At 35.8% G+C, this 16,878-nt stretch overlaps 1 protein-coding gene across 8 annotated transcripts in view; it reads left to right on the top strand.

Annotated features, from left to right (window-relative positions):
- DMD (dystrophin) overlaps positions 1 to 16,878 on the top strand; it is a 2,485,149-nt gene that overhangs the window by 1,122,066 nt on the left and 1,346,205 nt on the right. For all 8 annotated transcript variants that reach the window (XM_082378022.1, XM_082378021.1, XM_082378025.1 and 5 more), the window contains 3 exons: positions 2,101 to 2,271; positions 8,276 to 8,458; positions 16,592 to 16,726. In XM_082378022.1, the coding sequence (XP_082234148.1) occupies positions 2,101 to 2,271; positions 8,276 to 8,458; positions 16,592 to 16,726 (489 nt within the window). The remainder of the gene's footprint in view (positions 1 to 2,100; positions 2,272 to 8,275; positions 8,459 to 16,591; positions 16,727 to 16,878) is intronic.

Below are 16,878 nucleotides of genomic sequence, written 5' to 3'. Positions count from 1 at the left end.
AATATTTTTTTTTTACTACAAGTCTTTGCCTAAGTTCTGTTAGTCACTCTAACATTATTGTCACTTTGCCAACTACCTCAAAAGATTATAGCAGAGTATCTAAGTAGAAATTTAACAGCTTGTTTACTTGGGATTATTATAGGCTCATTGACTATGCAAAATAATCTTTATACCTTAACTAGTGTAATTGTTAGATACATGCTTCTAGCTGTGTCAGAATGAAACATACATTTACATTTCAATAGATGAAGCACTACATTCTCCTAGGAGAGTAAAGAAATTAGTTTTAATTTAACTACATTAGGCCTAGGGTGGTTGTAAAGTGTAAGGAAAATTAATATGATGATGGTTCTGCACATATTTAGTATTTGGTAAAGTACCATGAAAACTTCATTATACTAAAATTATGCCTTATATATTAAGACTTTACAAATACAACTCTGTTATTTAAAAGATAGAACTCTACTTAATCCCAGAGAGAAGAATAACATCATTTGATTAGAGTTATTTTTTTAATTAATTAATTTATTTATTTATTTTTGGCTGTGTTGGGTCTTCGTTGCTGCGTGCGGGCTTTCTCTAGTTGCGGTGAGCGGGGGCTACTCTTCGTTGTGGTGTGCAGGCTTCTCATTGCGGTGGCTTCTCTTGTTGCGGAGCACTGGCTCTAGGCGTGCGGGCTTCAGTAGTTGTGGCGCATGGGCCCAGTAGTTGTGGCTCATGGGCTCTAGAGCGCAAGCTCAGTAGTTGTGGCACACGGGCTTAGTTGCTCCGCAGCACGTGGGATCTTCCCGGACCAGGGCTCAAACCTGTGTCCCCTGCATTGGCAGGCAGATTCCTAGCCACTGCACCACCAGGGAAGTCCCTAGAGTTATTTTTTAAGGTAAAAGAGAAGCACTATATATAATCATTCTAATACTGAATTGAGATTTTTCCCTCAGTGTGTTACAGCAGGGTACTTTATAACAAGCTATTAGCATGCACGATTTTCTCTTAGGTATTTTAAGTTTTGCTATCTTTCTGGTTAATAAGTAATAAATTCTGTTATAACGTTAGTATTTCAGAAATATATGAGACTTTACAAAGCACAAGTCTCCTGTCACACATGCTCTTTTTCAACTTGTTTTTTTAATTTAAAATTAAATACTGGGTAACTTTTGCTTCAGTATAGATGTATTGGTGCTACGTGGTATCCTATTCTGTGTGTGTACATGTGTATCCCACTATTTATTTAACTAACTCTCCATGAAAGCACATTTGGGTTTGTTTCCAATACGTTGCTGTCTCCGAAGCTGAATTGAATAGTGTACATACAGCTTTGTACACTTTGTTTTGTATGATTCATTCTTTAAAGTGGAAGAGTAGACTCAGATTTATGAACATTAAGAAATTTAATGCATTTTGCCAATTTACTGTCTAAAAGGTTGTACTATGTCAGATATTTCCCTCAACGGGTATAAAAACTTTTCTTTTCCCACATCCCTGCTCAAACTGGGCATTTTTGCTAGTTTTTTCCAGTCTCATATTTGAAAACACTAATTTAATTTAATTTGCTGTTATTTAACTATAAATGATACTGAGCATCTTTTCACATATATATGGCCTCATTTTAATTTTATTTCTGTGAATTACATGACTATGTCTTTTATCCATTTTCTGTTCTTTCTTTTTTATGAGAGTTTTCTGTATGTATATGATTATTAAGTTCCTAGGATATTTGAACTTGTAAAACAGCATCAAAGAGCACAAAGAATTTCTACTTCTATTGTGTGCCAATAAATTTACTTTTCCAACTGAAACAATGTTTTTCTTTATTCTCCATTTGCAGAAATGCATTACCATACACAACAGCTAAACTGTGGTCTTAGGGGAATCTGTTCATTATGCCAAGTAAATGCCTATAACTCATTTTAACACTTATGTGAAATTAAGTGTATCCAATTGCTTTGAGTTACTTTCCTCATTCATGTAAGCTTTTTACTTCTTGCTTCGTCTTTTCTATCTAAGCTTTCTATTATTTACAGATTCCTCAGTAATAAAATAATGGTAATGTTTTGTGACTTTCAATATTCATGCTTTACTTCTTGGTTTGTTTTATGGAAGGTCTATGCCAGAAAGGAGGCCTTAAAGGGAGGTTTGGATAAAACTGTAAGCCTTCAGAAAGATTTATCAGAGATGCATGAATGGATGACACAAGCTGAAGAAGAATACCTAGAGAGAGATTTTGAATATAAAACCCCAGATGAATTACAGACAGCAGTTGAAGAGATGAAGGTAAAAGAAAACAAATAAAACAAATTGTGATTCTGCACAGTCAGCTCTTTTCTTGGTTTAATAGTAGAGGTTGCTTTTTGATTGATTTAGCTTCAAGTTTGATATACATTGTGTAGAATGTTTAAACTTTTTATTAAGTCTATGCATTGTGGTCACAGCATAAATATTGACAATCACAGTTTGGAGCATTTTCCCCTTGAAATTATGTACTATTAAGAGATTGGAATCAGCTACTCACATTAGATGTTTCTAGCTGATACAAATTCAAACTGGAAATATGTCAAAGTGTTATTGAAATGACAGTTGGAAATGTCAACAGGCTGTGTTAATTTGGTGGTTTAAAGGGGTTTCTTAGAATTTGGGAGTACTAAATATTTTAGCTGATGGTCTTTAATATGGATAAAAGGACTGTGTTTACATGAACTTCTCTTGAAACGATAGGATAAAAAATATAACACTGATTTAGGACCAAGGAAACTGGTATGTAGCAAGGACTGAGAGGTGAAGCTTGGTAATTGAATCTACACAACTGCGTTTCAGGATGGCCCCGGACAACTCAGTAGTCAGTGTAATCCTCTATTTTTTCATGTGTAAATCATCTCATTTTATAACTTGAAAGTATCAACTGAGGATTGAAACTTAAATGTAAGTAAATTGCCTAGCTCAGAGTGAGCACTCAATGATTTACAGCTATAATGATAATTATTATCTTCATGTACTAGCAATAACACATTATTTAACCACATTAGCCTAGGTGAAATATTAATACATACTTGTTTGGTTTGAGGCCTCATGATGGAGCAAAATCATTTTGGAGCCAGACACTTGGGTTTAAAACCTGCTTTGGCCCCTTGCCAACTGTGTAAACTTGGGCAAGTTGCATAAACCCAGTGAGCTTTCATTCCCTCATTTGTGAACTGGATATCAGAATACCTGATTTTCAGAATTATTTGAAGGGTGAAACATAAAAGTCCTAATGTAATACACAAAATAGATGCCCCAAACTAGTTAATTATTATTACCATTATTATTATCATTGTTGCGTGGTAAGAAATTAATTATATGCACTTTATTATATATTTTATATGATTATTCAATGAATATTGTAATTAATAGTAGAATGTGCTCACATGAAAACTCAGATGCTTAAATATCAAAGGTATCATATGGCTTTAGTCACATATAGAAAGTAAAATTAAAACATATAAGGAAGACTATATTTGGATAAACAGTAATAGTGTCTTTGAGTATTAAAAACTACAGAATCATTCTAATCTAACAATACCATACATCATTCATTTATCAAGAAATACTGTATACTTAGTAAGTGCCAAACACCCTTCTAGACACAGAATACAGTAGTGTGCAATACATAAAAGCTACCTGACTTCTTGGAATTTGCATTCTAGTTGGGGTGGGGGGGTAGGCAATGAATGGAGAAATTTAAAAATTCATTTGAGATCATGATGATTTCCCAAAAAAATAAACCAGGATTGTGAAATAAATAATAACTAGAGTTCAGGTGGGAGTTGGAGGTGGTGAGATGCTGTTTTAGAAAGGGTTGATTTGTAGGGCATTTGTGAGGAATTATATTTAATCTGAGAAATGAATCATAAGAAAAAGCCAATCTTAAAAATGTCTTATTGGGGCACATTCCATTCAGAGGGAAGAGCTCCTGCAAAGACCCTAAGGCTAATTGGGAAGAGAAAGAGGCCCACCTGCCTGAAGAGAGTAAAACAGGATAAATGACCTGAGATGATTTGGAGGGGCTGAGTAGATATCTGCTAACACAGGAGCTTTGTAGGATATGGAGGGGTTTTCATTCTTAGTGAAATGGGAAAGCCGTTGGAAGGACTATAATGATTTTAAGTTTGACTGTGGGGAGGTCCCCATTAAGGAAATTGTATCATTATAGAATGTGAGAGCTGGAGGGTACTTTGGAAGGAAACTAGTCTACACTTCCTCTGTGCGGATCAGAAAACGGAAATTCCCAGATAGGTCAAATAATTTACTCATAGTCACAGGCTTTATCTGTGGTAGAATCAAGAATATATTTCCCTCTATCCCTATCCCATTCTAAGCTATGATATGCCATTCCATTCCATTCTGTGAAGCATGTGCCACCCCACTTGCCTTTCCCCTCACGTCTCAATTCCCTCATGGCTTTTCTCACCATCTCTTCTAATGCTGCATAGCCACTGCTTCAGATCCCTAAGGAGATAATCAGCAGTCAGCTTGTGTTCAGCTATTCTGTGTTTCCTAGTTCCTTTATTTGGATATGACCCTCTCTCCTCATTGCTTGAACACTGCTTATCTGGCTAACCACTCAGTCAGATCCCTTTTCCTTTTCCTTTTCCAGTACTGGAGAGTAGACTGTCTCAAATTTCTTTAAAAAATTATACACAATCCCTGAAATGAGTGGCCCAACCAATCAGTTCACACTGATTTGCATGTTTTAATAACAGATTTAGCTACAAAACTGGTGCATATGGGGGTAATATTGAAAAGAGGAAAAGTTCAGGCAGCCTGTGTCCACAACAGCAAAGGGAGTTGGCATTTCTTGTGTTTTCTGTCTGCCAGTCAAGGTAATCTCTTTCAGTCTGTTTCCCTACCTAGAGGGTAGTGATTGTACCTTGTCCAGGCTTCCACCTGTGCTCCTGTTGAGAGCAAAGTTTTCTTGATTGTCGGAAGAGACTGATAGACCTACTTCGGCATCTCTCCTTGATTTAGTCAGATAAAAAGTAGAGACTTTCTGTTTCTTTACTTTTCTCTCCTGTGTTTTACTTGAAAATGATAATGCTGTTTTTGACTTCTTTTTTCTCTGTAAACAAAACTTTTCTATTAACGTAAAAGAGCCAAGGGGAGTGTTTCATTAGCAACATCTGATTCCAAAATTCTTTTGAAGGTCTGAAGTGACTGTATGCTGAAATTTATATTAAACCCTTTAAAAAAAACTCTGGAATTTCAGTTTTTGACGGTTTTCTTTCTTTCTTTTTAAATTTTTTACAATATGGTAACTCTAGTCCTAGTGTTTACTAGGAATTACATACATGTATTTGCTATTCTCATTCTGTGGGGGGCAGGCTAGAGCAATCCCAATGGAGGGAGGATCAGAGTCACCTGGAAGACTGTTAACACACAAGAGTTCTGGGCCCAACCCTAGGATTTCTGATTCAGTAAGTCTGAGGTGGAGCCTGAGATTTTTCATTTCTAAAAAGTTTCCAGGTCATGCCAAGGAATAAGTTCCAAGGTGGTTCCAAGGAACCACATTTTGACAACCACTGGTTCGAAGTATTGGCAATGAAAAGTGAGCTTATGATAGTTAGCTTCCTAGAAATATATGGAAAAAAAGCCACCACTTCTGATGAGGATTACGTCTAAACTATACCAGGCATTTAGTTATCTACCTTTCCCTGCAGTGGAGAAATTGGTCATGATCTCCTTTTCTCTTACCATTCTTCTCTGAACCTTTCCCAATTTCTAAGCCTGATTTTAAAAAAGAACTTATGAAAGCCTAAACATCAGGGGGAAATGTTTCTTATTCTGCATTTTTGATCGTTTCTTGGGTTGTTTGTAATTTGCGTAAAATGCAATTTCATTCACTGGATCCACTACATCACGTTCCTTCTTCATCTCACAGAGGATTTGAGATGGGCTTAACAGAAGCTATGTGAAAGAAAAGATGTAACTCCCATGATGATTTACTTAAACTCTCTGAACCTCGGTTCTCGGATGTATAATATAGAGAAAACAAAACTCATTTCACAAGGTTTCGTTAAAGATCCAATGAGGTAGTACATACGACATGTCTGTCATAGCACACAGTAGCACATACTAAGTGATTATTGTTTGTCAAAGTTGTTTTTAATGCTAAAATTACAATGGCCAAAATATGGTTTGCGTAGAAACAAATCCCATGCTCAGTGTGCCAAAAAAAAGATTTATTTAGAATTTTGAAATAAAATTTCAATCAATTAAAATCAGTGAAGGCAATCATTTAATAGTCAAAACAACTTGCATTTGCCGTCGTATTTTATACTTTTTAAGGCATTATGGGACTAAATCCAAAGGCATAGAGTGATTGTGTTGAAAATTAGAAAGGCATTTTATAGCTGACTTTGTCCGTTTACTGCGCATATCCCCTTACTCTCACTACCATACTGCATATAGGCACAACTTCCACCTGCCAGAATCTGCATTTCTTTACCTGACAGCTTTCTGAGGCCACCGAATCCCACTTTTTCCACGTGAGTATGGCTTCACATACTAGGAAATTAACATTCCCCCAACAGGGTTCAACCAATGATGGGAGATGGTGTATAAATACCCCAGTGCCCTCACCCCTGAGTGGGATAAACCTGAGGCCTGTGTTTCCCAGAGCTTCCTGGCAGGATTAAACTCCAGTCACCAACAGCAATTGCTGGGTTAATAAGTATACCCTTCTAATCTCCACTCTCTTTCCATTCCCCATCTCCCTACCACTATTTCCTTCACATCGTGCATAAACTACTTATGCTGGAAAGCTCGTCTCAAGGTCGGCCTTCATAGTAACCCACAGATGAATAGCAACACTCCTGTAGTTGAACAAGTTGAGTTTATTACTTTTGGTAATGAGGGAGAATACACACCATGGGTAACCGTAGGTTATATGAGTAAGAGAGTATTCAAACCTGTTGTAGGATTTGGGTTTGTGTTAGATGATTTAAGGGAGGGTTTAAGGGTTTTGCTCTGGATTTCATGTTGTCACCGAGTAGGAGTAACTCTGTGATTGGGTATCTTAATACATTTTTCCTGGAAGGAGAGAAGACTAGAGAGAGGCTGAAGATACGTAATAATTGAAAAAGAAGCAGCAGTGACTCATTAACAGGATGGGGAAGTGTCTGATATTTTCTGGTTTGGACATTGTTTATGTTTTTGTCTATATTCTTACATGATTATGGAGTGGAATTTCTGTCATGATCTGCAGTGGTAATAAAGTAGCATGTCTGATATTGATGTTTTGTGAAACAGTTTATCTTCAACACAAGAATACCAAGGCATAGCTGTACTAGGCCAACCCCCTCATGTCAGGAATTTCTCTTCTCTTTCTCTTATGCATTTTCAGTTACTGAACACAGCTTTCTTTTATCAAAATATGTTCCAAATATAGCATTAAGAAGACTTATTTCTGTGTTAATTATTCTTTGATTTAAATAATGATATTTGTACTGATTTCAATATTATTCATCCATCTGAGTAATTTATAAGTGATTTCAATTCTAGACTATGAGATATTTTTGAACCTAGTTAGCACTGAAATATTTGTTTCTTGCTTATTTCACGTGTGTGTGTGTATATATATATGTGTGTGTGTGTTTGTGTATTCTCCACAAATACACATCCACATACAGACTACTTTTCAAACTATTCTGATTAAAGATCTGTTACATTCTGATTATAAATTTTTTCCTGCAAGTTTCCAATTGTCACTGAACTCAAATTTTTAAAAAAATTTTATTTACTTAATTTATTTATTTTTGGCTGTGTTGGGTCTTCATTGCTGCACGTGGGCTTTCTCTAGTTGCAGCGAGAGGGGGGTAGTGGGGGCTACTCTTTGTTGTGGTGCGTGGACTTCTCATTGCGGTGGCTTCTTTTGTTGCAGAGCATGGGCTCTAGGCGTGCGGGCTTCAGTAGTTTTGGCGCGCAGGCTCAGTAGTTGTGGCACGCAGGCTCAGTAGTTTTGGTGCACGGGCTTAGTTGCTCCACGACATGTGGGATCTTCCCGGACCAGAGCTCGAACCCATGTCCCCTGCACTGGCAGGCGGATTCTTAACCACTGCGCCACCAGGGAAGTCCTTTCACTAAACTCAAATTTATGGAAGTGATTGTAGTCAGTATTGGATTTATGTTTATTAATCTCATTCTAACAGAGATGTTGCAAGGAAGAAAGAATATGATATATAGGAATGCATCTTGAAAGTAAAGTCATTGCCTTGCTATTAAGAGAGCATTGTTTATTTTTCAGAGAGCTAAAGAAGAGGCCCAGCAAAAAGAAGCAAAAGTGAAACTCCTCACTGAGTCCGTAAACAATGTCATAGCTCAAGCTCCACCTGCAGCACAAGAGGCCTTAAAAAAGGAACTTGACACTCTGACCACCAACTACCAGTGGCTCTGCACCAGGCTGAATGGGAAATGCAAGACTTTGGAAGTCAGTTGCTTTTCTTGATCTTTATCAATTACTATATGTCAACTTATGGTTGTATGTGAAGCATAGTGATTAAGAACACAAACTCTGGTTTAAGACTACTTAGGCTCAAATTCTTCACTCAGGCACTTACAGGTTTGCAACTGTGGGCCATTTGCTTAACTTGTATAAACCTGTTTCCTATCTATAAAATGGACATAAAAATAATACTGATTTCATAGAGTGAGAAAATTAAATAAGCTATTCTATATAAAGTACTTAGCCTAGCACTCAATAAATGTGAGCCGCTCCCAGTCTGTTGTTGTTGCTATTATTATTATTATTATTATTATTAGGTCACAAAATCCCATGAATAAGTTTTCTCAAGATTTATAGAAACTGGTCTCTCTTTTTTCATATATTTGAATGTCCATAAAGTCATATAATTATCTTAGCAGGAAGGTATTCAGGGGAGAAAGTATATCTTATTATAATTCTCTTTAATAATTGTGGTGCCCTATAGAGTTCTTTACAAGACATATTGTCTAACTAGCTTTTTTTTGGACATTTTACATTATATTAATTTATTATCATAAGTCCTGCCTTATCTTTCCCATATGCTTTACTCCTTAGGTTATGATACTCTGAATATACTTGATAAGGAATTCAGATACCCCAACTGATTACCATGTAATTGTATAAAAAGCAAACTGTGATTCTCCATGTGAAAATACTGTTTATTAGCAGTAGGTATCATGTCAAGGACGCCAAAACTTTACCTACTACCAAATGCTGAAGCCGCCAGATACTGCACACCAATTGGGCTTTAAATTCAGCCAACTTCTCCTGCATAAACTGAGTCATCTTTGTGAATATAGTTGATAGAGAATTCAGGTGTCCCATTATTGTTGAAGAACATGATTGTTTAGGGAGCTTTTTATATTGAGTGTTTGATGTTTAGAGGCAGATACAACTCAGACCAATAGAGTAGACCTTTAAAAAATATTAAAACTGTATCCTTCACCCTGTACCCAAGATTTCCAATATTACAACTCCAAGTTTCTCCACTATCAATTCCAGTTCCTTCTTTATTTATCAGTCCCTGTTCATTTTTTATCCAATTCACTCCTCACACACTTGCCTAGTGCCTTCTGTATCCAAGGAACTATTATAGTTGCTGAGAATATAAAGGAAAATATCTTCAATCGGTGCTATGTCAGTACTACAGAAAATAAAACAAAGAATGGGAAGAGATGACACTGAAAGTTTCAAGGAAGTCACAACTGATTCAATATCATGTTATATGAGATAAGGACATTTTATATCTAGGGAAGTGCTTTCTGATCATATTCAAATAAAACATTTAAATATTGTTTACTTAGGTTCCTAATTTCCTTACATCATCATTATTCTTTGCTTTCTATTATTCATATTGTTCACTTAAAAATATGCTACTCTGGAGAAATGTCTATTTAGGTCTTCTGCCCATTTTGGATTGGGTGTGTTTGTTCATGTACCACAATGTTCATTGCAGCTCTATTTACAATAGCCAGGACGTGGAAGCAACCTAAGGGTCCATCGACAGATGAATGGATAAAGAAGATGTGACACATATATACAGTGGAATATTACTCAGCCATAAAAGAAAGGAAATTGAGTTATTTGTAGTAAGGTGGATGGACCTAGAGTCTGTCATGCAGAGTGAAGTAAGTCAGAAAGAGAAAAACAAATACTGTACGCTAACACATATATATGGAATCTTAAAAAAAAAATGGTTCTGAAGAACCTAGGGGCAGGATAGGAATAAAGGCACAGACATAGAGAATGGACTTGAGGACACAGGGAGGGGGAAGGATAAGCTGGGACAAAGTGAGAGCGTGTCATGGACATATATACACTACCAAATGTAAAATAGATAGCTAGTGGGAAGCAGCCGCTTAGCACAGGGAGATCAGCTCCTTGCTTTGTGACCACCTAGAGGGATGGGGTTGGGAGGGTGGGAGGGAGATGCCAGAGGGAGGGGATATGGGGATATATGTATACATATAGCTGATTCACTTTGTTATATAGCAGAAACTAACACAACACTGTAAAGCAATTATACTCTGATAAAGATGTTAAAAGAAATATGCTACTCCTCCAGAAATCTGTTTTGGGGTACGTTTTCCAAAATTAATTAATTTTCATATTAATAACAAAATTTTCAAGATTTTTTATGAATTATCCTTTCATTTCTCATCTGTAAGGACACTTCTAAACTTTCCTCTTTGTGTTAAAGTTATCAAGTTATTTAGTCTCTCTTTATTCCTTCTCCACTGGTTTGGAATACATATGCTATTTATTTTAATGGAACCCCTAATTACAATATTATCTTGCATACCTTAATCCACAAAGTCCACCAATAATAAATATTTCTACACACCTAACAATGATATAGCAGAACCACTAGAATCATTTAACTCTGAATTTATTTCCCATCTTCCATATTGTTGTTGCACCCTATTTCTTATCCCTCTAAATTAGTCAGTGCTGTTGCCACTGTGTTGTTGAAATTATTATTATTAGCATTTATTTAGATTTGCCATCACTATTTTACCAATTTCTGTGATGATTTTTGCTTTTCCGTAGCCTTCTTTTGCTTCTGCTCTTTCATTGAGTGTGAATAGCAAGTGCTCTCAGACTTTGTATGACTGAAAATGCCTTTTTTTTTTGCTCTCAGTGTTGAGGAATGGCCTAGCTGAGCATATAATTATGCTAGGGGAGTTATTTTTTTACAACACTGAAAAATGTTATTCTGTTTTCTTCTGAAATGTCTTACTGTCAAGAAGTCTGCTGCCAAATTATCGTTTCTTTATAATTTTCTCAGGTACATTTCCATTTTCTCTTTGTCTTTGATGCTTTGCAGTTTCAGTCTATTTATCTATGTGTAATTTGCTTTCATTTATACTTTGTCACCTGGTGTATTAATAAGAAAAGAAAGATTCTTTCTTTCTTTGGTGGTCTCCAAAAAACTTTTTTGGAGGTTTTCTTTCTCCTAATCTCTCCATTCCTTCCTAGGGGAACCTTTATTAGATCTATGAAGAATCTCCCCATCCTGTATTCAGATTCTTGGCTTCTTTTTAATATTTTCTATATTTCTATCTCTATCTTTTGGATTTTGGGTAATTTTCTAAAATCCGTCTTCCAGTTCTCAAATTTTCTCTTCACCTGCCTAGTGCATAATTTATGCTTTGATATATAAATACATTCATCTCTGCATTCACATCTATCTATATGTGTGTGTGTTTGAATTTTTTCAAAGGCTGTATTTTCCATTTCTCAATGTTTTACTTAGGTGTTTTGCCAATCTGTCTCTTTTGCATAATCTTCTGCTTTTGTGTAATTCTGTTTTTTCCTTTAAACAATTTAAACTTATGTAATATAGTTGGTTGAGAAATCTCAACTTAATGAGTAATAAGCATGAAACAGTTTTGGTTTTCCAGTAACTAAAACCAACCAGGTTAAACTCCATTTTTTGCCTATAGTTGGCTTTTTAATCAGTATTTCAGTGTGATCCTGTAAGTTTTCATTTACTTTTAGTTATTAAAAGTCTCATATAAATTTTTTGTTTTTATTTTTTTAATTTTATTTTTGGCTGCATATGGTATTGTTTTTCTCTTTTTGACTGTGTTTGGTCTTCGTTGCTGTGCTCGGGCTTTCTTTAGTTGCAGCGAGCGGGGGCTACTCTTCGTTGCAGTGCATGGGCTTCTCATTGCAGTGGCTTCTCTTGTTGCGGAGCACGGGCTCTAGGCATGCAGGCTCAGTAGTTGTGGCTCGCAGGCTCTAGAGTGCAGGCTCAGTAGTTGTGGTGCACGGGCTTCATTGCTCTGCGGCATGTGGGATCTTCCTGGACCAGGGCTCAAACCCGTGTCTCCTGCATTGGCAGGCGGATTCTTAACCACTGTGCCACCAGGGAAGCCCTAAAAGTCTCATATAAATTTTGATCTCATACTTTATTAAAATCTTCCACCAACTTAATCTTGTGGGGTCAGTAATTTATACAGATGTGGGAGTGAGAAAAAAAGATCTTACAGTCCTCTTCTCTCAATTTCTGGATAGTAATCTTCTAATTTTAGTATATGGGAGGATAAGGAAGGAAAAATCCTCTTCATCTGATGTTCTTTCTTTGGCTGGCTGCAGTTGCTGTTAACTTTTTTGTTAACACCCACACACATCTGTGATGATGGGTCTGTTATCACCAGACTCTATAGGTTATCACTACTGGTCTGGCTTGTTCTCTATAGGTTTGTTGTGGTCTGATGGAGAGCCCAGTTGGCCTTGTTCACATGGACTTTGAACCCTAGAAAAGATTTCCTAAGCATACATGATAACCTTGGAGTACTCAACAAGAATTTCAGACTGACTCTTGCCAATAGCCTTATACCATGTTGAAAATTAAATCTTTTTGTCTTACCCACTATATCTCAAATCAGCCTGTGGGCACTGGCAGATCCCATATTACGTAACTCTTAGGAATGAGAAATGTGAAATAGTTGTCCTTGATTCCTCTTTGGCCATACCAGCATCTCAGTAGGGAACGCATGTCAACCATTCCTTTCTGAATATACCCACCCACTTGAAGAGCATTGCTCTTTTAGATCCTGTAAAGAAAAGGGACCAAGGGACCAGATGAGTTTCCCCTAAACATAAAAAGGTAAGAAAAAAGGATTGCCTAACTTTTCAAATTCTCCTCTCTTCATGTTCCCCCAGTGCCCTCCCCGTTAGCCAGCTCTCTATAGATGAGGGCTTGTAGAAACATCTAGCAGAAGTTTTACCAACATGGAATGTAGGGAACTTAGCCCTTTTATTTCTTAAGTATGAATTCTGGTTGTTAGTCTGAAGTAGATCCTACTGGCAACTTTTATCACCAGGCTCAACTTATTTATTATAAATTTAAAAAAAAATTGTTCTGTTATCCCTGATCACAATGTATGGATTCTACCATTTGTTACAACTGTTGACTCCCTCTAATGGTAGTGAATTTTGTCACACGGCTTGTAATTTTTTTGTTTGTGAGCTCATCTGTAGTAGGAATTATATTTTACTGGAAATCCCTTCTGTGCTAGGCTATTGGAGGGTCCTTATGAGTCCTTTCTGTTTGTCCCTACTGGAGTCTGAGAGATGTTATGTTCTATCCTCGTGTGTGATATAAACTTAAGTTTCACTTCCTTACGGGTGGATCCTTATTTTCCAACCAAAATCCAAAGGATCCTCAGCTTTCTTGCTAATTCCTTATACTCCAGTGGATGGGGATTTTATAGTTCTTGTTTCCAGGATAGGTGACACCCAGCTTTATGCTTTTCCATCTCCCTGGAATGCATGAGACCAATGCCTCTTTTCCCATCCCAAATTAGTTTTGAATACCCCAGCTTTTATGTTCTGATATGCCAGTATTTTGTTAAGCTTGGTTTCCCAACCTTTGGTGCACTTAACTTCCCCTTTTATTTCTGCCACCTGAGGATTTTTCATACTTGTTTCATAAATCAGCTGTGAATTTAAAAGGTTTCTTTTAAATATTTTATCTAGCATTTTAATATGACTGGAGCAGGTTGGGGGGAGGGATTACCACATCAGCTCCATTTTGAGTGGAAGTTTCCTTTTTCATTTGTACTTTCTTCAAAGCCACTTTGAATTTGGTGATTTCAAGGTAATTTTAAGTTCCAAATTGTTAAACTTAACAGTTATTCTAAGTGGCTTTTAGCTCCAATTCAGGCTGCAAGACTATATTTTATTTTGCAAAGGTGACCTGTAAAGCCAGTACATTCAGCCTCTCCAGCTGTGTCCTTCAGATGCATTGAGGACACAAGAGGCCATCCATCCTGATGGTTAAATCAGCAAGGTAGTTCGTTATCTCAATCTGCACCAAAGTTAATAAGACACGTTACCAATCGCATCTCCTTATCTTCAAAGCTCTAACGTACCCTCGGGTATTAGATGGGATATTTATATTTTCCCACTGTGATCTTTGCCCAGAAGGAAGACAGCCTGTAGTCCAGCATGAGCTGGAAATGACCCAGATTTAAGATTTCTATCACTTTTTAAAGCAAAATACTTAATTTCACTTTCTGTAATAAACTGTACATAAAACACTAAGCAAGAATTGGTAGGCTGGCAAGGCAGGTTAGACTGATACTTTTCATCAGTTAGAGAGAGAATGTTCTCCATCATTTGCAAGGGCTATGAGCAAAGGTGAAATTATGGGGAATCTGATAGAATTTTTAGTTTCTCCTAAAATAAAACTTCCTTCCTATGCTTCATTTTTGGTTGTGGGGGAGGGGTTGCAGGTGGTAGTGATTGCACTGCTATATCTATAAATTTGCCCAATACTACCAATCTCCAAGCTAATGGAAAATGACTCTTTTAATATTCTTATCCTCTAATATATCTTCCTACTTTTTCCCAGCAGACATAACCCTAATCCAGAAAATTGTCTTTATTATTTCTCTGCTTAAAAAAAATTTATCATACATATGTGGATGCCTAAACAATATACTGCTCAACTTTGCTTGTTTTGAGGGTTGTAGAAAGTGGTAACCTATAATATATCATTTTCTGGGGCTAGCTCTTTTTGCTCAACATTTTTGTGTCTGGGCCTCATCCATATGGTTCTTTTTGGTGAAGTTTTCATTTTTGCTTCTGTATTCTCTGTGTAAATATGATACAGTGTATTTGTACATTTTCTTGCCACTGGACATTAAGGTTCTTTTCCTTCTTTTTTTTATTTTGGTTATTACAAAAAGTACTGAAATGAACATTCTTGTAACTCTCTTTGTTGTCCATCCAAACCAGTTTCTCTGAGGATGTGTATGGAAAAGTGGAGTTGCTGGGTTGTTAGGTATGTGAATATTCACCTTACTGGGAATGACATTGTTTTCCAAAATGATCATTCTAGTATACACACCCACCAGCAATAAATACAAATTTGTGTTAATGTGTATCTTCTTTCACACTTGGAATTGTCAAACTTCTCATTTGTGTCAGTCAACATGTTAAATATCTCACTGTAATCCTGACATACATTCTCCTGGTTACTAATGAGTCTGAACATATTTGTGAATGTTTATCACATGTATCTTTTTCTTTAAAATACTGGTTCAGGATTTTGTTTCATTTTTCTATTAGGTTATTTGTTCATCTTTTAACTGATTCAGTGTTCCTTTCATATTCATCTATTTCCAGTTTTGCAGTTGTTTTCTTCAAGTTTGAGGCTGTTTTTCAATTTCTTTCTTGTGTTCTTTGATAAGTAGGTTTTAATTCTAATGTAATTAAATGTATTTATATCTTTCTTATGGTCAGTTTTTACAGAATGTCTTATTTTAGATATTCTTCCCCATCCCAAGGTCAAAAAAAGTCTCTTCTATATTCTTCTGGTAGCAGTCTTAAAATTTTGCTTTTTCATATATGAGTACTTTTGAATATTAATTAGTTTTTTCAGTGTATATCAAAAGCCATTGAAAAATAATCATATCCTCAAAATAGTTCGTATTCATATTTCTAATAATATACCACAAGGAAATAATTTAAAATATGGAAAAATCCATACACATGATGATGGTCACCAGAAAGATATAATAGCAAACAAAACTAAGGAAACCAAACTATAGCTACTTAAATGAAACCTTAGATTTTTATTAAAAAATATATCTTCCTAATAATATAGAAAAAAAATATAGGATATAATGTTTATTAAAAAGAGAGCTATAGTTAAATCCATACTTTACTTTTAACTAGTTATTTATATATGATAAAATTTAGAGGAGGTCACAGAAAGTGGTAATACTTGATGTGTTAGGATGTTAGGTTTATACGTGCAGTTTTATATATGTTTTTATTTTTTCTATTTCCCAGACTGTAATGTTGATGAATTATTTTTTATTTAAAAAAGTAAATCACTGAGTCTTGAATTTATTCATGTAATAAAATGTTTCCTTAATGATTTGTAATTATAGACATATTAGATGCTCAAAATGACTAGTTGCATTTTCAATGATCTACAAAGAAAAGGTGAAAAATATAAAATATGTTTTATTTTTAGAAGTTTTAAAAATGGAAACGGCAAAATTGCACACTCACTGTTCTATCAAAATATTTCATCTGTGATATACATTTCTTTCACAGGAAGTTTGGGCATGTTGGCATGAATTATTGTCATACTTGGAGAAGGCAAACAAGTGGCTAAATGAAGTAGAATTTAAACTTAAGGCCACTGAAAATATTCCTGGTGGAGCTGAGGAAATCTCTGAGGTGCTAGATGTAAGTTGTGAATTAATATAATTGTGATAATTAATATGCATTATTGAAAGATGTCAAGAATCAAATAGAAAATAAATTCAAAGAAAACCAGGCAGAGAGTATAGTTGCTATGCCTTCCCCAGCACCAGCACTTGGGATGAAACCTTTGATTC

This window comes from Balaenoptera borealis, assembly GCF_965194805.1.
Source record: "Balaenoptera borealis genome assembly, chromosome: X".
Classification (NCBI taxonomy): Eukaryota; Metazoa; Chordata; class Mammalia; order Artiodactyla; family Balaenopteridae; genus Balaenoptera; species Balaenoptera borealis.
Note: the sequence above shows the minus strand (reverse complement) of the source record. Positions and strands in the feature narration are given on the sequence as shown.